Source organism: Ursus maritimus, unplaced genomic scaffold (genome assembly GCF_017311325.1).
Source record: "Ursus maritimus isolate PB19 unplaced genomic scaffold, ASM1731132v1 scaffold_32, whole genome shotgun sequence".
Lineage (NCBI taxonomy): Eukaryota > Metazoa > Chordata > Mammalia > Carnivora > Ursidae > Ursus > Ursus maritimus.
This window is the reverse complement of record NW_024425786.1, coordinates 18,934,752-18,959,294: the sequence shown is the minus strand read 5'-3', so window position 1 is coordinate 18,959,294 and position 24,543 is coordinate 18,934,752. Positions and strand designations below refer to the sequence as shown.

At 48.1% G+C, this 24,543-nt stretch overlaps 1 protein-coding gene across 1 annotated transcript in view; it reads right to left on the bottom strand.

The window, feature by feature from the left end:
- Positions 1 to 24,543, bottom strand: part of MAN1C1 (mannosidase alpha class 1C member 1) — a 139,430-nt gene that overhangs the window by 83,277 nt on the left and 31,610 nt on the right. Inside the window, exon 2 of the mRNA XM_008694862.2 lies at positions 3,558 to 3,654. Within this exon, the coding sequence (XP_008693084.2) occupies positions 3,558 to 3,654 (97 nt within the window). The remainder of the gene's footprint in view (positions 1 to 3,557; positions 3,655 to 24,543) is intronic.

The window sequence follows — 24,543 nt, the reverse complement described above, 5'->3', positions numbered from 1 at the left end:
AAAAAAAAAAAAAAAAAGAGTGCTGCCATGGGGGGCCCGCTCTGGGCCTGGCTCCGGGCTAGGCCTTTGTCCGTCTCCAGTCTGTCACCACGGGCCCAGGAGGCAGAGGCCTCTGCCCCATTCCGCCGTCTGAGGCCACACAGCTCCTGAGTGAGTGGCAACACAGAGGTTCTCCTCAGGCCTGCCTAGATCCAAAGTCCACACTCTTTCCACCCCCGGGCTGGACACTAACAGGGACATCTGAGCGACCTCTCAGAGGAAGGGGAAAGAGGCAGATATGTGCCATGGCCTGGGCCACAAGGCAAGGAGCAGGCCGTGGGCTTGCTCGCAGCAGTGGGGTCTGGGGAACATTTTCTGACAGGGCCTGCTGAGCTGGACAGCAGGAAAAAGGAAGCCACTCTGACACTGAATTGTTAAGGGTACAAAAACTGGCTTGAGAGACACCTCACTCAGCAGTCTTGCTCTCAGAGTGAGAACGGATTCAGGGAAGGGGGCACGGGCAGCTGGGAGGGGAATTCAATTTGGTGAAATGTTGCACAGGAGATCAGGCTCGGCATCTGATGTTCTCACTGCAAAGCCAGGCACCAGTGTGAACTCGTTACTCTTCTCCATATGCAGCCTTCTCAGCCCTGCAGGCCCAGAGAGGGGGCTGCAAGAGCCCATGTCCAAACAGCTCAACCAGGTGGGGCGGGGGAGCACTGCTGTCACCTGGCCTTCCTGGCAGGGCTCAGTTTAAGTCACTGAGGATGGCAGTGGCCAGAGCCCAGCAATGATGCCACCTCACAGCCCACGAGTCTGGAAAAAGAAGAGGGAGGGTGACAAGTGGCTTAACTCAGGCCAGTTCACCTCCTTCTATCTTTGGGAATAGTCTGGCTTCAAAAGCCTCTCATGGATCAACCCCAAACTAGAACCACCTCCTCTGGGTGCATCCCCATAAGCCCCATGCGTCATAAGACACAGTTGTGGGTGACCACGGTCATAGCTACCACCCATTAAGCAGCTTCTATGTGTCAGGCAGGCCCTGGGCGGGGGGTCTGATGTTTTCATTAGCACCACTGTGCAGAAAAACTCAGGCTCACAGAGAAATGACTTGCCTAAGGTCACACAGCCAGGAGGTGGTACATAAGCATTTGTTGAGTGAAAGAGTAAACAGAGACCAGCTCTCCCTGCCCAGTGCCCGGGTCCCTGCACATCCTCCTTTCCCAGGGGCCAGCCACCCACTGCGACCTCTTTGCTGGCTACAGAGGAAAGATGCTGTCTCACTGCCAGGACTGTTGTAGGCACTGGATGATGGGCACCCTGGGGAGTGCCTGCTCTGGGCGAGAGACACCCAGGGGACCACAGGACTTCCCATGGGCTCACCTGGGCAAGGGCCAACTGCAGGTATTATACTATAAATCGTAAATTACTCACACATACTTGGTCCTCTGCATGTTCGTACGTGCTCTCACAGCAGTCCAGTATGAAGGACAAATGAGCAGGGGCCCAGAGAGGTTAAGTGACTCAGACTTGGCCACACAGATAGCTCAGGACAGAGGGAGGACTTGCCCCAGGGCTTTTGACTCAAGGTCCAAGTTTCTTTCTACCATTCTAGCTGCCCACTTTCTCCATCAGGTCTGGTGTTTGAAAAGGGACTGAAGAGTTGAGATGCAAAGGACAGCCCTGAGGACTTTGACACAATGGGACGTGGCTTAGCCCAATCCTACTTATAATGCTCCCTGTGGTGCTCCCCCTCTCCCCATGGATGGTCTGAGCAACAGCTATGCCCATGCTGTGCAGTTTCAGAAATCGGCCTCCCCCGACCTCCACCAATTCCCCGAATATTTGCAAACTGTTAGAGAGAAGAAGAGGGGAAGCCTCCATGATTCCATCCCAGATTTACACAGTAGCCAAAGCTCCAACGACTGTGGTGAGACCCACACTGGCCCCCTTTCCCCAGGGCTGATGTGGGACGTCGGGGAAGGTCTGTGTTCCAGGCCAGAGAAGACAGCCGGGTTCTGACACACAGAAATCCACACATTTCATATTTGAGGTTAAAGAAACATTTGTCTTCCTCTCTTCTAATTCAGGGGTCCTCCCTAGGAATCTATCCTAAGACAACATTCTATGCGCAAAGATGACAACGGCTGAATTATTTTTAAAAACAAAAAATTGGAAAGGACTTCTGTCCAGCATTAGCAGGATGGTTAACTGAATTACAGCACATCTGTGCAATGACTGCAACCATTAAAACCACTCTTTATGACAAAATTTGAATAAGTTAGGGCAATACTTATGATGTAACATTAAGCCAGAGAGAGAGAGAGCGAGAGAGCGAGAAAGGACATAAAATTGGTATATCGAGGCAAAAAAAGCACAGAGAAGATTGGGAGGAAATGAACCAAGATGTCAACAGAGGCTGTATCTATGTGGCAGAATGAGTTATTTTTTGTCTGTTTTCCACTTTTTGATACTTTCTCTTTTCCCCTGTGTTCCTATGATAATCAGAAAAATGGAGGAAGCTACCTAAATTCTCTCTCTCTCTCTCACACACACACGCACACCCAAGGGTAGTGAGTTATCTAAACATCCAGAAAGGATGTGAAGCTGACCGGTTAGAGGGAGGAAGGCAGGTGCCTCTTCCCATAACACAAGCACTTCCCACAAGATCACACACGTGGGGGCCATCCCTTTAAATCTGCCTTGAAGGTTTTCCTGGGACTTTTCATCTGACTTGGTGCTTTGGTTCTGGACCGCAGGAGCCTGGCCTCTAAGGAGAGAGGAACACAGCGGGTGAATTTCCGCCTCCAGCCCCGGACAGCTCCTGCCTCTCAGGGAAGAAGCAAGCCAGGCCACCTCCGGCATCTTTTCTGGAGAAAGGCCTGCAGAGAGGAGAGCTGGCGACTTGGAACGGTGTTAAATTTGGAATGTGAGGCCGTGCCCACAATCAGGCACTCTGCAGACTCTCCAGCTGAGAGAGGCTTTCGAGTTAGGAGAACCCGCGGCTGGAAAGGGAAGAGACACGCCAAGGGAGGCGGCAGGTCACACGGGCGCTGCCAACAAGAGGCGGCACCCGTGCTGCTCCCTGACGAGTGACAGTTCTGTCCGACCACCAGCTGAGCGTGCGAGATGCACCCGCAGGACCCTAAAGGCGGCACACACACCCACCTCATCAGAAACGTGTTCCGTTTCTCCACAAAAATCACCCGAGACCGTCTTGCAGCTATGCTTGGGGGAGTGGATCTAAACCCAGTCCTCTGTGTCCTTCAGAACTGCAAACCTGCTCCTTGGAAACAGGTCTCCGCTCCTCACCATCCCCAGTCACACGTCCAAGTGTGTTTGCTCTAAAACACAGATGCTAAGTGCGTACAAAGAGTGTAAAGTGAGAGGCAAGCATGTTGGCTTCCCCCAAATCTAGAAGGCTCAGAAGCTTCAACAGCCCAGAAGGAACTCAGACTCAGGAGCCCCCGGGTCTGGGGGAATAGGGACACAACTCAGCGCAGGGGAGGAGGGGAGAGACAAAACTGAATTCCACTCAGCCACCAGAGGGGCAGTGGGTCTCCCCGACACCAACTCACCAAACATGTTGCCCTCATAGCCGTCTTTTGTGAGTGGCCGGAGCTCGTTCTTCCCCATTGCATACAGCTTGTAGCTGTGCCAGGCGAACTGCATCATCTGCAAGAAAAAGCAGGAGACAGAACCTGAGCGCGGCAATTCCCAACCACGTCCACTGGCCACCTGGCTTTGCCCTCTGCAACAGGATCTGAAACCACATTTAAAAAATAATCTTCCAGGGGCGCCTGGGTGGCTCAGTCGTTAAGCGTCTGCCTTCGGCTCAGGGCGTGATCCCAGAGTTCTGGGATCGAGCCCCACATCAGGCTCCTCCGCTGGGAGCCTGCTTCTTCCCCTCCTGCTCCCCCTGCTTGTATTCCCTCTCTTGCTGGCTGTCTCTCTCTTTCTGTCAAATAAATAAAATCTTTAAAAATAAAAAAAAAATAAAAATAAATCTTCCAAATGGAGGAAGACAACTTCCCCTCACAGAGTTCTGTTCATACTTACAGCTGCCTGGATGTCCATTCTCCTCAGATGATCCCACGAGCCCAGAGTCTACCCAAAGATTCCTTAGAGAAGACAGAGAAAGCACTAAATACATTCTAGCCATCCTTCAGTGCCAAAGTGAAAAGCCACCTCTTCCATGAAGCCTTCCTGCTTTGCTCTGGCCTAAAGCAATCCTCTGAAAGGAAGGAAACAACTCACCGAGTGATGCCTGGTATAATCTAATAAAGCAATTCCCTGGGCTAGGGCTTGTTCACTCCATTCTGTAGGTAAGGGGACAAGGCAAAGACATAAGGTAATTTGTCCAAGGGTTACCCAGAGTCAGTGAGAGTGCTGGGAACTGAACCTATGCCCTGTGGCTCTGAAGCCTTAGGTCTGCCCCGAAAGCCTTTGTTCTGTCCCCTAAAGTCTCTCTGAACTTCTCTGACACTTGGCTTGACTTACCCTGGCCATCCCAGGTTTCCCAGCACCGCAGCTGGTCCCTTATCAGTTTTTGTTTCCCTGGCTATGAACCATAAACTCCTCAAAGCCAGAAACTATGCCTGCCTCAGTTTCCCCCCCAGCATCCAGTATAGAGCTTGGCATGTGTAGGCAGCAATGAGTATTTATCAACTTTGCTCCCCAGTCTGTGCATGAGTTCTTACCACACTAGGGCAGCTAAGTCAGTCCCTAGGAACATCACGCAAGCGGGACCCCCAGTGGCACTTAGCCCGGAGGCTAGAGGAATGCAAGCTGACACGTAAGCTCAGCCCCGCTCCCCAGGCCCCAGGCTCTCCCTGATTGCCTCTATGGTGCTGCCTTTTCGCTTCTGCATGGCGGGCTGCTTGGGTGGCCCCAAGGCAGGCAGCAGAGGCACAGCTGAGGGCCCTGTGGCCCGGGGAGGCTGCTGGTGGGGTGCAAGGAACTCAGGCTTCAGAGCCAGAGCTGTCTGCATTCTCATCTCACCTCTGCTTTGACCTTGGCAAGTGACTAAATGTCTGGAGCCTCGGTGAACTTCTCTTTGAAATGGGAATGACAAGGGCTGTTTTGCTGAAAGGTTTAGCCCCCAGGCCTCAAAGGTTTACATGAAAGACAGTAGCTGGAAATGCTCAGTTTCTGACCTGCACGGCACGTGATTGACAGACACTAGTCCTCTGCCCTCCTCAGCCTCTAAAGTCCCTGCCTGGTCCTCCAAGCCACAGCTACCACCCCTCCTTCCATCCATCCTTGGTTCTCAAATTGTGCAGGCAACAGAATCACCTCGAGTTTCGGCTTCAGCAGGTCTGGGGTGAGCCCAAGAATTCGCCTTTCGGGCGAGTTCCCACATGATGCTGCTGGTCCGCCGGCCACCGCTGAGAACCACATTTCTGGTACACGTGTTTATTTCTATTTCTCACCTCACCTCCAAACACTGTCTGGCACCTTTTTACTTTTCTCCTTCTCTCTCCCAGCCTACCTTCCTGTCTCAGCCCCATCCTTCTGGACATCTCCGCCCTCATCCTCCATGCTCTGCCGTTCCGGGCGCCAAGGCTTAGAAGCGGCCTCTTCCAGGCACATCTGCACTGTAACTTCTGCTGTGCTTGCCGCTGCGGCCCAAATACACAGGCCAGGAGGGCAGATGTGACAAGTCTATGGCCCACGCTCCCCGTGAAATGGCAGAGGGACCCAGCGGCACCTCTCCATCTCACAGAGGTTCCAACTAAGGCTCAGAGATGGAAGTGGTCAGGACAGCACAGCCAGCAGGGCTGGATGAGGCTTTCTCAACTCCCAGGCCGGCTGACCCCACCCTTGTGCTCGGCCTGATGTGTGGCTTCCCCTGTGACACACATGCAAATGTCATGGTAATGCATGCCAAGCACTTGGCACGGGCGTTGAGTCCTAGTTCCATTCCTCTGTTATTTTCTACTTATCCTGAATTGGCAATAACAGAAACTAATTGCCGGGTATGAGTGCTTAAGGGAGACTGTCCTCCTCCCTCAGTCTCTCTTATCTGGAGGCTCCCTCCGTTAAGTCAATGTGAACTGAGGTGGGGGGAGAGCAGCAGGAGGCTGGTAAAATATAAATGACAGCAGAAAAGAAGCCACAGAGGTCTGGAGGGGGAGGACCACACCCTCCTCTCCAAACGCCTCCCGCTTCAGAGAAGGAGAGGGAAGTGGATGTTCCCGAGTAATGAGGAAAATCATAGGTATCTACACGTTCCCAGGGGAGCTGCCACTGCAGGGACGTGGAGACGTTTGGAATGGGGCCCGTTACCTCAGTCATGCACATCAGCGGAGGGGAACGAAGGCACCAATGATCCCTATGCCACTTGGGACTGGATTCAGAAGGCAACCAGAGTGGCTCTCAACCCTCTCTTTCTCTCTCACGCGTGCACACGCGCACACACACACACCCCCGGGTCTCCCTTCTCAGGTCACAAGTGGCTCAGCCTGGGCACTGGATGAGCAGGGGACAGGAAAAGACCCCCAGCCAGGCAGTCCTTACTTCTCTTCCTAAAGTGCCCTAAGCAAGCACCGACCCCGTGTCCTGTCCCGTGTCAGCTACAGTTTGGGCTACACCCCCAGGGGGACCGCTGCTCTGGCCCCTCCTTCTACTTCCCTGCCAATTGCTTATCTGCCTTCGGAGACCAGCATTTTGCAGGAGGCCGCCTCCCCAGCCATGCCTAAGTCAGGCCCCCACTCCTTGCCCACGTTGCTGATGCCACGGCCCACAGCAGCCTGCGTCACGCTTTTAGCAGTCATGGCTGCACGTCTCGCAACTCATCCGGGGACTGGCACATCCTAGGTGCTCACTAAATATTTGCTGAATGTCTGTAAGAACAAGAAAACAGCTGTAGAGTTTAACACATGGTTGGCAGACTGGTAGACCACACACGTCCTGGGTAAGATAGGTAATGGGTCAGAGGGGAGGTGCTTCTGGGCAACAGAGGCACTGAGAAGAGGGCACTGTATGTCTCAAGGGGTTACCCAAGCATCCTGATGGACACACAGGACTGTGAGGGACACAGGAAGAGGATGAACCACAGAAAGGCTATCTCACTCTGGAGCTGGAGATACAGGCCTTGGGTGATCCCTGGACTGGGCTTTGGAGGTGGACAGACCCTCGCTTCACGTGAGGCAGTTCTAAGACCTCAAAGGTCATCCAGACTACCTCCTGCCCCATGCACTTTTGTTCCTTAACAAAAGATTAAGTAATGCCTCTTTGAACACCCCCACTGATGGGGTGCTCACCACCTTACCAGGCAGCCCATTTGACTACAGTTTCACAAAATTCTTCCTTAATCGGTCCAAATCTGTTTACCCCTATGGGCCACGGGGAAGAGTGTTCATATTGCTTTCAGACCAGAGACTTCAGACAGGGGAGCCAACTCTCCAGTCACCTTAGGCAGTCTGTTGGCCCACCGAGCAGAGCGGCCCAGCTCCTGCAACAGTTCCCCTCATGGCAGATCTCTGAATTCCCTGAAACTGCAGACCCACACGTTGTTATGTTTTTCTGGGATGCCCCGAGACTTTGTTGCCCATTTGTTGTGGTTGGCTATACTTTTGTTAATGAGCAGAAACCGAAGTGCCAACTCTCCCTGGTTACATCTGGACCAGATCCTGTGGGCGTGGACTTGCCATTTGTCCTTAATAATTTTATCCTGTAGGACTCTGCCTACCATTCTGTGCTGTCAGGATCTTTCTGGAACCAGATCTTATAATTCAATGTGTGTGTGTGTGCCTGCTTTGGGTAATCTGCAAACCTGATAGGACTGCCATCTGTGTCTCCCAGTCCCCCCGCCAGAGTTTTGGACAGAAACACTAAACAGGGGCCTGAGAACAGCGTCGGGGAAATCACAGCAGAGGCCTTCCTCCTGGATCTTGCATTTTTGAGTGTCACCTGTCAGTAAGTGAGGAACCCACCAATCAATACAGCCCCCGTGTCTCCATTTTTATACACAAAGATGCTGTGACGGACAGGGCTGAAACACAGAAAACACTCCCCTGGCATAGCTAGTACAGAAAAAATAAACTGCTGCATTTTTTTCTTTTTTTAAGGAAAATCAGGGGTTAGACGGGCACGATTTGTTCTTAGATAATCCATTTTGGTTCCTACGAATCATCACTTTTTATTCTAAATGCTTGCAAATCACTAACTTAAAAACCTATTAGTGCCTCTTACGAGGCTGTAATCAAAAAGACGGGTAATAACTAGTGTTGGCCGCAATGGGGAAAAATTGGAACCCTCATACATTGCTGGTGGGTATGAAAATGGTGCAGTCGCTCTGGAAGACAAAGCAAAAAAAGTTAAAGAGAAAGTTCCCATGGGATCCAGCAATTCCACTCCTATGGACCTGTGCAGAAAAGAACTAACAGCGGGCCAGAGACTTCCATCCCTAGAAAGGGCCTGCCTGCCAGGCTGGTCCTCGGCTGGCATCTGGGAACGAGGATTTCACGAGTATTCCCACCATCCTCTAACCGGTGAGGGTGGTTTCCTGTCCTTAGACTGTACAATCAGTGAGGCTGAACACCTACCAGCGCTCCTTCTGGGAGTCTAGAATTTTGGTATGTGTTAAAATGGTACCCATGTGACCAGCCCCCAACAAAAACCTCTGGCACTGAGTCTCTAATGAGCCTCCCTGATAAATAACACCTCACACGTATTGCCACGATTCAGTGCTGGAAGAATTCGGCGTACCCTGTGTGATCCCGCGGGGAGAGGACTCTTAGAAGCTGTGCCTGGTTTCCTCTGGGCTTCCCTGCATGCCCTTTTCCCCTCTACTGATATTTCTCTGTGTCCTTTCGCTACAATACAAATCACAGCTGGGAGTAGGACTAAGTGCTGAGTCTTGTGAGCCCTCCTAGTGAATCACTGAACCTAGGGGTCCCCTGACACATCTCCTAGAAAATAAAAAACGTAAGTCCACACAAAAACTTGCACACAAATATGTATACCAACACAATTTGTAATAGCAAAAAAGTGAAAAACAACCCAAATGTTCATTGACTGATAAATGAATCAATAAAACGTAAAATATATATATAAATGCAATGGAATAGTACTCAGCCATAAAAAGAAATGAAATACTGCCTCATGCTACAGGAGGGAGAAAGCTCAAAGCCAGACACAAAAGGCCATACAGTGTAAGATGCCATTTCTACAAAATGCCCAGAACAGGCAAATCCATGCAGATAGAAAGTAGGTTAGTGGTCACCAGGGACTAGGGAAAAGAAGATACAGGGAACGACTGCTAGTGGGAATGAGGCCTTTCTGGGGTGATGAAAATGTTCTGTAATTGATGAGGACTGCACAACTCTGTGAATATAATAAAAGCCACTGAATTTTACACTTTCAAAAAAGGTGAATTTTATGGTACATGAACTATATCTCAATAAAGTTATGTATTTTTAAAAATCTTTTAAGATTTTATTTATTTATTTGAGAGAGAGAGAGAGAGAGAGAAAGAGAGCATGAGCAGAGGGGAGGGGCAGAGGGAGAAGCAGACTCCCCAGTAAGCAGGGAGCCCAATGTGGGGCTCGATCCCGGGACTCTGGTATCATGACCTGAGCTGAAGGCAGGCACTTAACCGACTGAGCCACCCAGGCGTCCCTAAAGTTATTTGTATTTTTAAAAACTATTATCAGGGACAAATAGATGTCATATGCCACTTGATATGACACACGGATATGATGCACTCCTTCATTTCAGTGGTATTCCTGCCCAAAACGCAAACCTAACCTGAATCATGAGGAAAGATCACACAAACAGAAATATATACAACATAAATGACCCCCACTCTTCAAAAACACTGAGGTCATGAAAGAAAAGGAAAGACCGAGGGACTGTTCTAGATCGAAGGAGACTAGAGACATGAACTAAATGCCACACGTGAACTTGAATGTGATCCTGGAGCAGAAATAACAATTATTATTCTTTCTATGAAGACAATTGTCAAGACAACTAACAAAATTTGAATGGGGTGTAGGAATCAGCCTGTAGTATTGCTGATATCGGTGTTAATTTTTTCTTTTAAGGCTTTTACTGTGGTTATGTAGAAAAGTGGCACTAAGTTTTTGGAAATACACAGTGAAATATTTAAGAGTTAGCATCTTTATGTTTGCAACTTCCTCTCAAATGATTCAGAAAACTGTGTGTGTGTGTGTGTGTGTGTGCGTGTGCGTGTGTGTGGCAAGAGAGAAAAAAGGAAACGGTAAAATGTTAACATTTGAGGAATCTGGGTAAAGGGTAAATGTGAAACCTTTGTTAGATTTTTGCAACTTTTCTACAAATTTGAAATTATTTTTTAAAAAAACCCATTGAGGGGGCACCCGGCTGGCAGTTGGTAGAATATGCAATGTTTGTTTTCGGGGTTGTGAGTTCGAGCCCCAGGCTGGGTGTAGAGTCTACTTAAAAAAAAAAATTAAAAAATCGCATTATCTCTTTCTCTCTCTATCTTTTAATGTATCTAACATATAGATGCTCATTGTAGAAAAGCGGAAAGAAAACCACCACCTATTATTCCAATACTATAACCACCATTCCCATTTGGTGTCTTTCTTTCTACTCTTTTCCCATTCATCTTTGCTTCTTCCCGGGATGACAACATAAACATTTTCCACTTTATTAAGAAGGCTTTGCAAACATCATTTTCAAGAGCTATACAATACCTAGCAAGCAGGTTCACCATCATTTACTTAACCTTCCTCCCATATAATCGGACATTTCAGTGATTTCTACTTTGCAGCTATTGTAAATAATGCCATAACGAACATCTCTGTGCACACTCCTTTTTCTGCACTTCAAATAAGTTATTTAGGCCAGAATTGCTAAGAACTTTCTGGAAAAAAATTAAAAGTTATTAATATGTATGTTCTTTTTTAAAGAGTAAATCAAGACAGCTTGTTTTGCCCATCAATATGCAAAACTTGGTGAATGGACAAATATATAACAAGCTTGTTATACAGTAATGTAGTTCACTTGGGGAGCTAAAACTAAGTAATAGTCATTTATATTTGTGTAGCTCTTTGCACATTTTATCTCATTTGATTTGGGTAGCTCAGTGGTCTTGACAGGATAGGCATTATTCTCATTTAGAAATAATCATGCAGGAGCTCAATAAAGTATGAGCCGTAAAATATTAAATAGATGATAAAAACCGTTTCCAAGTGCACAGTGATATACAGAAATGCTACTTGTATAATATTAAGTGAAAAAGCAGGGCACCAAATTAGATAGTGTGAAACTTACTGGACCATGTATGAGTATTTTAAAGAAGAAGAAGAAAAACGACGGGAAGGAAATACACCAAAATGCTGACAGTGATTATCTCTGACAGTGAGAAGTTTAGCGGTTGTTATTTTTTCCTTCTAATTGACTTGTATTTTCTGGATTTTCTATAATGAGTATCTAGAAATATTTGTAATGTGAAAATTAAAGGTTGTTAGAATGAAAAACATAAGGAAGAAATGATACGGTGCTACTCCTAAGTCAAATAGGAGTGCTTGGGTGGTTGGCCATGGGGTGGGTAGGATGGAGCCAGGTTTGACGAGAGAGAAGAAGGCCTTTTACAGCTGGGAGTCAGAGAGAAGGCCAAGCAGCAACAAAAACAACATAAACAGAAGTACAGAGCCAGGATCTCAGAGTCAAACGGAATCTGAGTGCCAAAGACATTCTCTATTCCCAAAGCCACATTTTACGAGAGCTGCATGAGGCTCAGACTGGGGAAGCGATTTACCATGGCCAGGACACAGAAGTTCACAGCACGGCGGGGATGGTCCTGTCTCCAAGAACGTGGGCCAGGACAGTGATGCCGCTGACTGGAGCAGGGGCAGCCTGAACCGTGGCAAGAGGGATTTGGGATGGACTCAAGAACATGACTATAAGAATCAAGAGACATGAGAACTAAATACCAAGAGAAATTATTCCTCTGCCCCCATTGGGTTCCAGAAATACACACCAGGCAGTCATCGTCTGCGTGTGCATACGTGCGCGTCCGTGCCGGAGACAGAAGGCAGCTCTGGATGGTCTCTAGAAGGCCCTCCCTTCCAGCAGTCTGTGATTTATAGATTCAAAGAACACCTAACAATAGACCACAAAGCCTTCCTTTTGCCAAGTCCTGCAAGGCAGAAAACAAAGCTGCAATGATAGACACAGGCAGAGCAACGAGGGCTGAATCCTAAGACGCCCCTCCAGTTCCTCCTCAGACAAAAGGCGTTCTTGTCCACCTGAACAAACTACAAGGACATGAAATCTTAAAATGAAAAATATTTACTAGTCTGGGGTACACATTATGATTTTGTTTAAGATGTTCTTTCCACCTGTCTCAGAGCTCTAGAATTCTCTCCCGAGAAAAGCACCTGGAATCCACCACATTACCCAGACACAGAGGCCCAGCCTGGCTCAAGAGCCCCAGAACAACGGAACCAAGAGAGAAAGGGTGCATTCGAGGAGGGGAGGAAATGGGAATAATTGGCAGCCTGCCTCTAGAGTGGAAAACTAAGAGCTTGTGTTGGAAAGTTCTTTGGGGGCAACTGGGGAGGAAGAAGTAATCACTGACACGGTGTGACATTCCCCCTTTTAAAGAAAACCCACACACAGACAGCATCAGGCCTGCCAGTGACCCAGAACCACCGTCACAACTTCCCAAAGCTGCCAAGAAGGGAAATGGATTTTCCCAGTCATTAGAGACAAGTGCTCGCACCATGACTCGCAGCCTTATTGGCGTCTCCCAGCAGTGACACCTGGCCCCATCTGCAGGGGCTGAGTGGGAAAGGATTTGGTCTCTAATGATCCTGGGATCTAATGACCACCTGGATAAAGAGATGAAAACGTTGGGTTGATTTTTTTTTCCTTCCCTTTCCAGTCCAGGGAGACAGCTGACAGCTTGGTCCGTAAAAACCATCCTTATTAGATTCCTCAATCTACCTCCATCTATCAGTGCCTCGCAGCATGATCTGATCGGCGACTGCTAATGAGACATCCATGAATACACATAGCCCCTGGCCTAGTGCAGAAGCTGGACGCAGGTGGGATTTGGTTGTGCTGAGGGTTAGAGGTGCGGGGTGGGGAGCAGAAGGGGGAGGTACTGCCTCCAACACTTTCACTTTGGGGTTTGCTTGAGATATTGAAAGGCAAATGTAGGAAATGAAAATGTGGTATCGCTCCCTACCTATCCGAGGTCCAGACGGCTCTCCCACATCCTGGCTATGGGGATGCAGATTCGAGCAGTCTCGGAAGTCTCGCCTCACCTGTAGCTGTTCTAAAGCACCGGTTGAGAGTCTGGACCCTGGAGTTAGACCCTTGCTGCTCAAAGTGTGGTCCAGGGACTAGAAGCTGGGCATACCCAGGGAGCGTGTTAGGAATGCAGCATCCTGGGCCCCACCCCAGACCTCCTGAATCAGAACCCGCATTTTAACAAGACACCCACGTGATCCAACTGCACATTAAAGTTTGAGAAGCTGCTGTAGGGCCCTGTCACCTACTAGCCATGGGCCTTGAGTGAGTGACAACCTCTCTGAGCCTCAGTTTCTTCATTTGTAAGATAAGGACAGGAATATTTAATCCTTATAATAATCCTTAAAGAAGATAACGCATGAAAAGTGTTTAGGGACGCCTGGGTGGCGTAGTCAGTTAAACATCTGCCTTCAGTTCAGGTCATGGTCCCAGGGTCCTGGGATCGAGTCCACTTTGGGCTCCTTGCTCAGTGGGGAACCAGCTTCTCCCTCTGCCTGCTGCTCCCCCTGCTTGTGCTCTCGCTCTCTCTTGCACATGCTCTTTCTCTCTCTGACAATTAAATATAATATCTTTAAAAAAAAAGAAAAATGTTTTTAGCATAGCAGCTGGTACATCATATGTGCTCAATAAAAAGCAGTCATAGGATCTTCACTACCTTATTAATTTACCGACTAAGTATCCCTCCATTCTTTTCTCCCTACACCACCACTCTCATATGTGCTCAATAAAAAGCAGCCATAGGATCTTCACTACCTTATTAATTTACCGACTAAGTATCCCTCCATTCTTTTCTCCCTACACCACCACTCTCATATGTGCTCAATAAAAAGCAGCTATAGGATCTTCACTACCTTATTAATTTACCGACTAAGTATCCCTCCATTCTTTTCTCCCTACACCACCACTCTCATCTAAAGCACTCCCATCTCTCCACGGGACTCCTGCAGCAGCTCCTAACTGGCTACAGCTGCAATCTTCTGCCTCCTACACTGTTGTCCACACTGTAGCCAGGGTGGTTATTTGAAATGCAAATGTACTCATATCTCTACCCGACCTTCAACACACACTTAAATACTTCTATCAGGTATAAAGATCAAACTCAATAAGGCTCATCAAGCCCTGCAGTACCCACCCCCTCATGCCTCCAGCCTCAGCTCATCTTCCCTATCTCTGCCTTAACCGTACCAGCTTTCCTTCTTAGTTCCTCAAAGAACCACACCTCTTTCTGCCACAGGGCCTTTGCACGTGATAGCACCTCTTCTTGGACCATTCCCCTCTCCTCCTTATGCCTGGCAAATTCTACTCCTCTTTCATATCTCAGTCCTAGAGAATCCTAGCCTCCAGGATCAAGTCGAATTCCCTTATTACAGAAGATCATCAAAGCCAGAATTTTTACATGAATTGTGCGATTAATTAGTATCTGTTTCTCCCCACTAGAACGTAGGCTCCATTGCTCACTACTGCTCCCCAACCCCTAGCAGAGTGCCCAGCACATACAGGCCTTCCATGTATACATGTTGAATAAATGCCCAAGGGTGGTGATGACACAGGGAAGCTTCACCGGGCTGCTCATGTCATGAGGACCATGCAGAAAGGGCAATGCTGGGACAGAAACACCAACTGCCCAGGGGCTTTGACTCAGGATTCACCAAAGGCCCAACAAGGGAAGAGCTCCAACTGTGAGGCCACAAAGGATAGCAAGAATGAGAGAGGCACTTTCCTATGGGATACCTTTATGATCTTGGTACAGAGTCTGCGGCCGGTCAAAAGGAGCTGATGGAGAAGATCACAAGCAAGTCTGAGCTCTGCCACTGCACTGAGATTGGTTCCCCACCTGCAAAGTGAAGGCTCCTCCCCACTCCTCTATTCTGTCACAGACTGGGTGTGGGGGAGGGACCGGGAGATGGGGCGTGGAGAACAGAGATGAATGGCAGCAGGGAAGACCTCAGTGCATCTGTGAGTGAACTTCCAGGGGGAAAGGGTTCAACAAGGCCCTCTGAAGGATTTTAGTACAAAAACCACCTATGCACGTCGCTCTGCCATTTCCAAAGTGCTCTCCCTTCCTCATTTGAGCCTTATGGTCACCTGTGAGTGAGGGTGGGGGTCACCACCCCCGTTTTACAGAAAAACAAACTGCACTTCCACAGACACACATTTATGGAACACATACCGTGTGCCAAACATGATAAGGGCTTTTGTGTGTATTAGCATGCACAGTTTTCACTTTCGAGGAGAAGGCAAGGTATAGGAGCTAAGAGCCCAGCTTTGGATCCCAGCTCTCCCCAGCTGTGTGTCCTTAGACAAGATACTTAACCTCTCTGTGCCTCAATTATTGCATCTGTTTAAAAATAATGATACTGTTATGCTTATCCAGTGTTTTCCATGAGTCACCGGTGATTTACATATGTATTAATTCATTTAAATCTTCATGTTAACCTTATAACGTTAGTATATCATTACCCCCAATTCTCATATAAGGATATTGCCCAAATGTGCCCAAGTGTCACAGCAAGTCAGTGGCAGAGCTGGGATTCAAACCCAGGCAGTCTCTGCTCTTGGCCACAGTACTCCCCCTCCTCTCACAGAGTGGAGCAATTGGGTGCCGCACGGATGAATTACAACACAAGGCACTCAGCACAGTGCCCGGCACGTGGAAAACTGGTCAGCATTAGCATTTGTGACTGTCTACCGCGGGGTCCACGGGCATCCATTCTCCTCCCATCAGGAAACAGGACCACACCTCATATCCGGCAAGGCTGTCACTGACATCTCTGACACACACCTGTAATTCACCTCCTTCCTCGCCCCCGCCCCCAGTCCCCTGTCCCTGAACATCAGCCAGTCTCCCTGCTTCCTCTCGTGCCCCACTTCCCCCATCCTGTCTCCAACTGCTGGAGCTGATCATTTACAAATGTAAACCACTAAATGCCATTCTTCTGTGTAAGTGCTTCGGAGAGCCTCCCAACTCTCCGGGCCTGAAACGCCTGCTCTGGCCTCACCCCAGACCCCTTCTCAATCTCTGTGTGTCCACCACAGGGGCCTCTGGACAATGCCTCAAACACATACAGCCCCATCCTGCCTGGGGTAGGCAGATAATGGCCCCAGAGGTGCCACGCCCTAATCCCCAGAGCCTGTGAGTATGTATGGTAAAATGGAATCAAGGTTTCAGATGAAACTCAGGTCGCTAATCAACTGACCTTGAGATTAGGAGATTAGCCTGGATTATCCAGGTGGGTCAACGAGCTCACAAGGGTCCTTAGAAGTAAAGGAGGGAGGCAGGAGAGTCAGTGTCCAAGTGGTGAAATGTAAAAAAGACTCCACTGGCCTTTGCTGGCTTTGAAGACAGCGGAAGGTGCCACGAGCCACAGAAGCTGGAAAAGGCAAGGGGATGGATTCTCCCCCAGAGCTTCCAGAACAGAGTGTATCCTGACTAACACCTTGGTTTTAGCTCAATGAAACACATTTTCAACTTCTGACCTCCAGAACTGTAAGAGAAAAGATTTGTGTTGTTTCAAGTCACTCAGTCTGTGTGATTTGGTACTGTACGGGAGGCTAATCTGCTACCTCAGGGCCTTTGCACTTCCCAATGAAGAACTGAATGAACAAACCACCAATCTCCAAATGCACTTCCCGCTCCACCATGGCCCTTTTTCTGCACAAGGACTTCCGATATTCTGGAGCATGGGGACCAGCATTCCGGAATTCACTACTCTCCTGCAGCCCACTTGCTATCCATCAATGGCAATACTTAACACTTCAGCAGGGTCATGATTTCTTTCGAGTCTGTCTACCCTGCCCTTGAGCTCTTTGACCTATTCATCAAAACATCCCCAACCCCTAGCCCAGGAGCTGGCCAAATAGGAAATCAACAGAACACATTAGTAATAACAATGGCTGTATGCATTACCTCTGTTATCCAGTAACGGACATGAGCGGAGCAGTTACTGTGTGCAGAGCACTGGGCTAGGCCTTTCACGAACATTTCATCCACCACCAACCCTGCAAGGTGGGCTACCATTATCATCCCTGTTTTACAGGATGATGCAGTCAAGCCCTGGAGGATTAGCTACCTTGCCTAAGGACAGAACAAACGGTGGCAGAGCCGGCCACGGACGCAACAGGGCAACTTGGAAGCCTGCACTCTTAACCACGACAGCACACCGCCTCCCACCCAACAGCCCTCCTAGGGGAGATCAGCAGCTCCTTTTCCCAACACCGGGGGCTATGCAGAGTGGTACAGCTGGTGTTTGAAGCTGGGGTCTGGCTGATTCAAAAGGCTCTGTGTCTCTTCCATCCCACCAGGCTGCTCCGCTATCTAACAAGTGAAGGAACAAAATGTTGACCCGGCACCTCCAGACGGCATGTGGCACACAGAGAACCAAACCGAGCACCAGCCTGCTGCCTAGTGCCTGGGCTGAACAGCACATCTGAAGGTCTGTTTCTCTTTGAAAACAAGAAACGTCCACAATCCCAGTTCCTGAAGGCTCAGGCTGCTAGAAGAAATGGATGACCTGCTTTAAAGCTGCTCCAGCAGGTGCTAGAGCCTCTGGAAACATGAAAGAGGCAGAACCTATTCTTTTGCCTAAATGTTAAGAGTTTTGTAAAAAGAAAGGGGAAAAAACAGATTTAAGTGAAAACAAGGAAAATACTGATGTGAGCGCTGCACAGATCTTGACTAGAGCGTGGAGAGAAGTAATCTTGCTGCCACATCTCCCAGGGAGGTGACGCTATCTGAAATCTGGAGGTTTGGCCTTGATAACCAGTTCCTAAAGACTGTTAGGGTCACCTCAGTGACAGCAAGGAGCCCAAGTGACCTATTTCAGGGCCTTTGGGGTTCCCAGGAAGGCCCTCAGCCGAGGAGGACAACAAAAGCTCCAGGAGGGCAGCAGTCTTGTTTTCTAGTTGGTGATGCCATCTCTTGAGGACGAGCTTTGGGTATAGAATCCCTGGGGCCCCCTCCTTCATGCACCCATGCAGTACCACGTGGAGCCACCTTCATTCTCCTTGGAGCCCAAAGAGGATCAGAACTGTTCTCAGAGATCCCAGTCCTGGACTCAAGAAGGAGGTCTGAGAACCACTGGACACTCATAGACAGTGAAGGGCCTTGTTTCTTGTCCAGTAAAACAGTTTCAATCAAGGCTTGGAGAATGAACCAGCATTTACTACGTACCTTCACGTACCAGTCCCTGCACCAGATGTTATCATATACTTTATCTCACTTAATCCTCCATGGCTACTCTGGGAAGCAGGTGTCATGCCCATTTTATGGACAAGAAAACTGAGGTTCAGTAATTATTCCAAGGGTACATAGCCAATAAGCAGAGGGTTTGGATTCAAACGCAGGTCTAATTCCAACCTTTGCCTCCTCCTGTTCTTTCCTCAACCTCCCCTCCCCTGACACCATTCAGAAAATACATATCAAGCCCCTACTATGTATCCTGTGTTCCTGCCACCACAGCTCCTACACCGTGTGGGGAAACAGACAATAAGAAGGAAACAAGTAAGCAGGGTAATTTTGAACGGTGGTACGCACTATGAAGAAAAACCAAGCAAGGTGAGGGAAGAGAGGGTGAATGAGTGGGTGGGGATGGTGGAGGAAAGCCCCTGAGATGGTAACTAAGCTGAGATCTTAATTAGTATCTGAAAAACAAAGCTCCTTCTGTTCTCCACGTGTAGCCTGAGAAACGCACCTGACTTTTCTCTTTATTCCCCTTAGGTCTCCATCAGCAGATTCCAAAGTACATAGTTTCTTTTTTTGGCTAGAAAGGCTTGTAAAACCCAGTGATAAGGTTACCTGTTCACCCCAGGAGAGAGAATTCCAAAGCAGTAAACAGACCTGCACAGCCTTGTAAACACCGTATGACTCGGGTCTTGGAGCTCATTCATCCTAGCAAGCCAAGTAGCTGCCACCCCATAAGTTCTCTTTGAGTTTGCATTAATCAGACAGCTCAACGTAGGTTTTCTTCTCATTCCTCTAGGTCTCTGATGATGGATGACGTGGCGTGGCACTTCTGGATGCATAATAAGGGGTTGGTGGTGTTTTCTCACTCCCACAAGACTGAAATTCATGGGACACAGGACATTTTCCTTGACAGCACTGATCTGAAACCCTGTGTTCTTGAAAGGATTACTGCAGTCCTATTATAAAAGATAACCTAATCACATGGGAGAGAGTGATTTGATTCCAAGCAATTTGATTTCAAAACCCGGAAAGAGAATACCAAAGAATAATTAACTATGAAAACCGAAAGACACTAATCTTGATGAGCTAATGGCACAGACTAGGAGAGACAGAAAACTCAGATCTTTGGGTTTCACAGATTCTTGAATTGTTTGCATGATCAGAATCAAAGCTCTCTGCAGGCCTTCAGCCGGCTGGATTTGTAGCTTTCTCCTGCCTCAAGTCCACGCATCCCATGGCCGGACGCACCTACCCCTGCTCTGCGGCTCTGACTCCTATTGGACTAGGATTTTCTCTTGCCTAAGCTGCCTCCAGATCTGGGCTTCCTGCTGGGGCCTGGTAAACCCGCTGCAGGAAGGTGGCAGCTCCTGCCATGCGGGCAAAACAGACCCTTTCACGGGAGGGAGACAAGCAGACTGATGGCCCGTGACAGGTGATTTGATGAGACCTTCACAGAATTCCTCTTCCCTGGGTTTGCTTTGGAGGTACTCTGGGTGATGGTGGCTCACTGGGGCTCTTTCATAAATCTCAAAGACAGGCCCTTTCAGGCATTCCCTACAAAAGAAAGGCCTCTGTGAGATTTCTGTCACTAACGGCCATGTATCCTGTATCAAGGAAAAACCATCATGTTTTCCCAATTCTGAGCACAGTGGCTGAAAAACAAAACAAAACAAAATGGTATCAGTTCAGCAAGCGGAGGCAGGGGTGGGTTGGGGTGATAGTGGGGGCGCGGGGCGGGGGAGGGGTCTTCTCCAGCTGCTGTTAATAAAATCACAAGTCTTGGGTGCCTTTTTCTAAGGAGTGTGGCTTCCACTCAACCTGCTGACCCCAGGAGCTACTCTTTTTGTGCGTCTCTTTCCGGGCAAGAGGAAGAAATGCCTCTTATTGTCACTGTGGACTTGGTGTTCTATTTATGCACCTGAGAAAGATGTGAGTAACCGTTCACACTCAGATCTGACTCCAGGCCTGGCTGGTACCGCTTAAAATGAATAAAAAGGATGAGCCTCAGTATTTGGAATCCAAGGGCCCCCTCACCGATAGGAAGTCACTAAGTGAGAAAGCTTCACTGGAGGAGGACAGAAGGGGGGCAGGGATGGAAATGATGTGAAAGAGACAGAGAATGTCAGTGCGAAAATGCTTTTTGAGTGATTAGCTGTGGCTATTTAAACCATTAAAAGTTTAAACCTTCTTGAGGTAGGGGAAAGAACCAGAGGAAAATCAGAGGCACAGTTCCTCTCTTCTTATGATAAACCCAGCAAAATTTTAAAATGCAAAGCATCTCTAAACAGCTATTTGATTAGGTTTTTTTTTTTTTCTTTTCCAACGAGGCTACGATAATTAGCAAATGCCTGGGAGATGAGATTTAAATATGCCAATCAGTCCATCTCAAGAGTTTAGCAGAAACAACGTGGAATGTAATTATCTTTAAGCGATAACCACTTTTGTGGGGTTACAGCCTTAACTGGAGATCTGAAACCCAACACATGACCTCTCCCCAGACCCGAGCAGCTGCTTTCCCACTTGAAGAAAAAAAAAAAAAAAAGCAATGCCAAGTGTTATCTGAAAATCCCACCAGTGTGACCTTTAAGGAGACGGATTTTGAGTACTTCTGGTGATAACGCCGCTACTACCGTTTCTCCCACTAATGGGGCATTTTCAAACCCAGCAGGGTGATGGGGATAACCTGACTTCACAGAGGCGCAAACACACTACCTGCAACATCTAACACCCCATTTTCTCCATCAGTGATCGTTTCTTGGGTAGGAAATCGTCAAAAACTTAAAGATTCACAACATCTCACGTCTCACACCACCCGTAGGGACGTGCAAAACGGGTCCCGCAGTAGAGATTGGTCTGTAACGGGGCAGAACGTTTTCCAAAAGAGGAGAACAGTTAGCTGTTTCGGAACGTTTTTGTCTTGCTACTGGGGCTCGCCACATTGTGAAGAACTACTCCAGTTAAAACGGAGTCTTTTCGAAGATTCAGGCTGTTGTCAGACCAGGGCCATTTTTCACGCCATAGACTGGGCTCCACTATCTCTCAAAATAGCTTTTTATACTACGGTGATGGCAAAGTGGCTAAGAGAGAGGAAGGTTTCACTTCTTCAACCTGTAACTACAGAAACATGTGTGTCTTGGGCACAAAGGGATGTTACCAGGCAACGTGACAGAAATGAATAACATTGATAATCCCATAGTAATAGCTTTTATAATTAAAGATTACTGCAAGTACAATAGATTCTAACACAAATGGGAATAATGGAGACATGGCCATCTCTCTGCCTCTTTGTCAGCAACTGTCCTCCTGCTTACACGTGGACCCTGCTATGCTTCTGTGGCACGGGCCAAGTCTGTAATTAACCACCTGCCAGTGTTGGTGGCCATAACTCTAAGCAGGCCAGCACTTTCTTCACTAAGTTCTTACAAGTGATAATTAAACCCGCTAGCCTTGCTTGTGAGGTCTGATCACAACTGAGCAGTACATACTTATGTTGGCATGTCTAACAGCGATGGATGCTCAAAGAACCACTGGCTGGTGCCTGGGCTGCCAGCACTCTAATCATCAGATAAGTATCTCCTTATGTGAGTGCCTTGAGTCACAGCCCCTGCCCCGTGAGCCTTCACCTTTTCTTTTAATCGAACAACGTTTTGCAATTTCAGCTCCATCTATCAGGCGCTTCTATTGTCTGCTAATAGAGTTTACAGAATCCTATTCCCCAGTCTATAGCCAGAGCCAAGAAATCTTCCGTCATTCCTGTAAGTCCAAGAACGTTTCAGATGCACTATAAACTGAACTTGAACGTCGTCCACCATCGGCTGCCGACCTGAGAACTTGCCAGCAAGGGCTTTAATTCATAATTAGATGTTGGCTAGACAAATTACCTGCCAATGGTACCGTTGCCCACCACTATCGCACAGGAGAATAATGTTCAATGTGGGGATACACGGAAAGAGAGAGCTCTCCTGGGAGGAAGTGTTTTGCAAAATCTATTTCCTTGACAACTGTTTTCCAAGCAAATGTTAGTACTGTAGGGTTTTTTCCCCATGGTTTTGAAATATTCTGGTGTCTAAAAATCAACATTGTCAAACGCTCTAATGTGAAAAATAGGGATCAAAACTGAAGCAAAAAAAAAAAATAATAATCCTCCAGAGTTGAACATTTTTAAAGGCCAGGGATTCACACCACCTTTTGTGTGTGGGTAGGTGGGTGGCTGGAGGGAGACAGTAATGAGCAGAAGATGGGCAGCATTTACAGGTACCACTAGGGATCACTTAGTTACTCAGCACAGGTGATTATGGAGAAGAATGTGGATGACAGATAACCTGCCATGCTGGGTCCCTCTACCCAGAGCTGGAGGACTAACTTAGACTCTGTGGGGAGTGCAGCCTTTCTGAGGGTTAAAGAATCTTTAAGAACAATCCAATCAGCCTCAGGATTAGGTTATGTTCCTTTAGAATCACTCAATCTCTGATTCTCTGAGACAGGCCCAATTTCAAATAGTCTGTCCCATTATTAGACAATGTGTCAGATACCATGTTCTAAGTTTTTATTTGGAAAATGGTTTTCTGGCATTGGTGGGCCTCCAGGTGTGGGCAGAACCATACTTCTAGTGCCAGGACAGAGTAATGGTGTTAAGAGTGCTACCATCCTCTGCTCACGCTGACCCTTCTCCCCCTGATGACTTCAATGGAATTATTAGCTCAATTCTAAACAGGTCGTGCCAAATCAGGACACTTTTTCACATACCCATTCACCCCCACAATATTCTACATTAAGTAAGGTCTATATGCCAAGAACCATGCTAGATATTGGGGGCTCAGAGGAACAGGATGAGTGCCTAGTATGGGGAATCATTTTTTAAAGCGGGTTCTGGATTTGGGGTTTATGGATGGAATTGGAAATGAGCCCCTTGAAACTGTACCTAAAACTGAGTGGTTTTTTGTGTGCACATATGCACATACCATTAGCATCATTCTGGGGGAGGAGGGTTTATACTTTTTATCAGATAAGCATAGGGGTCTGTGACTCAAGACAGGTTAAGGATCACAGAAAAGCTGTAAGGCAAACTGCTGTGTTCTCTCACCAAGATCCACCCACAGACAAGGGGTAAAGGCAAGCTATGCAATGGAGGTGATGTTCGGGCAGCGTCTTGGCAAATGCAAGGGCTTGGCTTCACCTGCCTGGAGTCAAAGAATGAAGGCTGCATCCTTCCAACTCAAGCCTCTTCCTCCAGATGCCCTCCGGGCCCCTCACCCACACCAATCTCCCTCCTCCACTTACTCAAGTTTTTCCGGGGCACTTACTTATGGCGGGCTGTGTGAGAAAGACACGGGTCCCTGCCTTCCTGGGGCTGACATTCTTATAAGATAGACAGACATCAATCAAACACAGACATACATCATTACAAACTGAGATCAAAGCTAAGTAGGGGAAGAACGGAGAAAGAGAATGATTGCCTATGGGGGCCTGATTTCAGAGAGATGGGCAAGGCTTCTGTGCTCCCTGGCCAGCAATCTGGATTATAAACTGCCCCACAAGTTTGAAAATCCTCCAGGGGAGAGACCACGGGTCACTTGGCGTGGCAGCTCACAGAGCTTGCAAGCACCTGGCACTGGGTGGCACGTGTATTTGCGGAACAAACAGATGAGAGGGTCAGCAGGCTATCCTGCGCTCTTTTTTATATTAAATATTTTTCAGACCTTTCAGGTACACAGGTCTCATCTGAGATCTCCTTCAGCCACAGCACAGAGAACAGCTAAAAAATCACCCCTGGGAGGGTGCATGCCATTTCCCAAACTCTCAAGAAACGGAGTTCGCTTCCCTCTTACTGGCTTTCTCCCACAAGGCTGCTTCAATATTCAATTCCAGGCCTTCGTTCAAGTTCCAAGCTGTTCGCACGTGACTCTGCTCACACCCTGTCCTGGAACTGAGGCTCATCCCCCTCAGTGAAAGGCTGGCAAGGCAGAGCTCACTCTCCGTGGGGAGAAGCAGGACCCAGAGAAGGCGGAACGTGTGCCTGAGAGCAGAGTTTGAAAATGCATACTGTGGAGTTGACATTTATTTTGTTTATTGTCTGTTTTGTTCACTGCTGGCACATAGTTCACACTCAATACTTATTTGCTAAATGAGCCAGT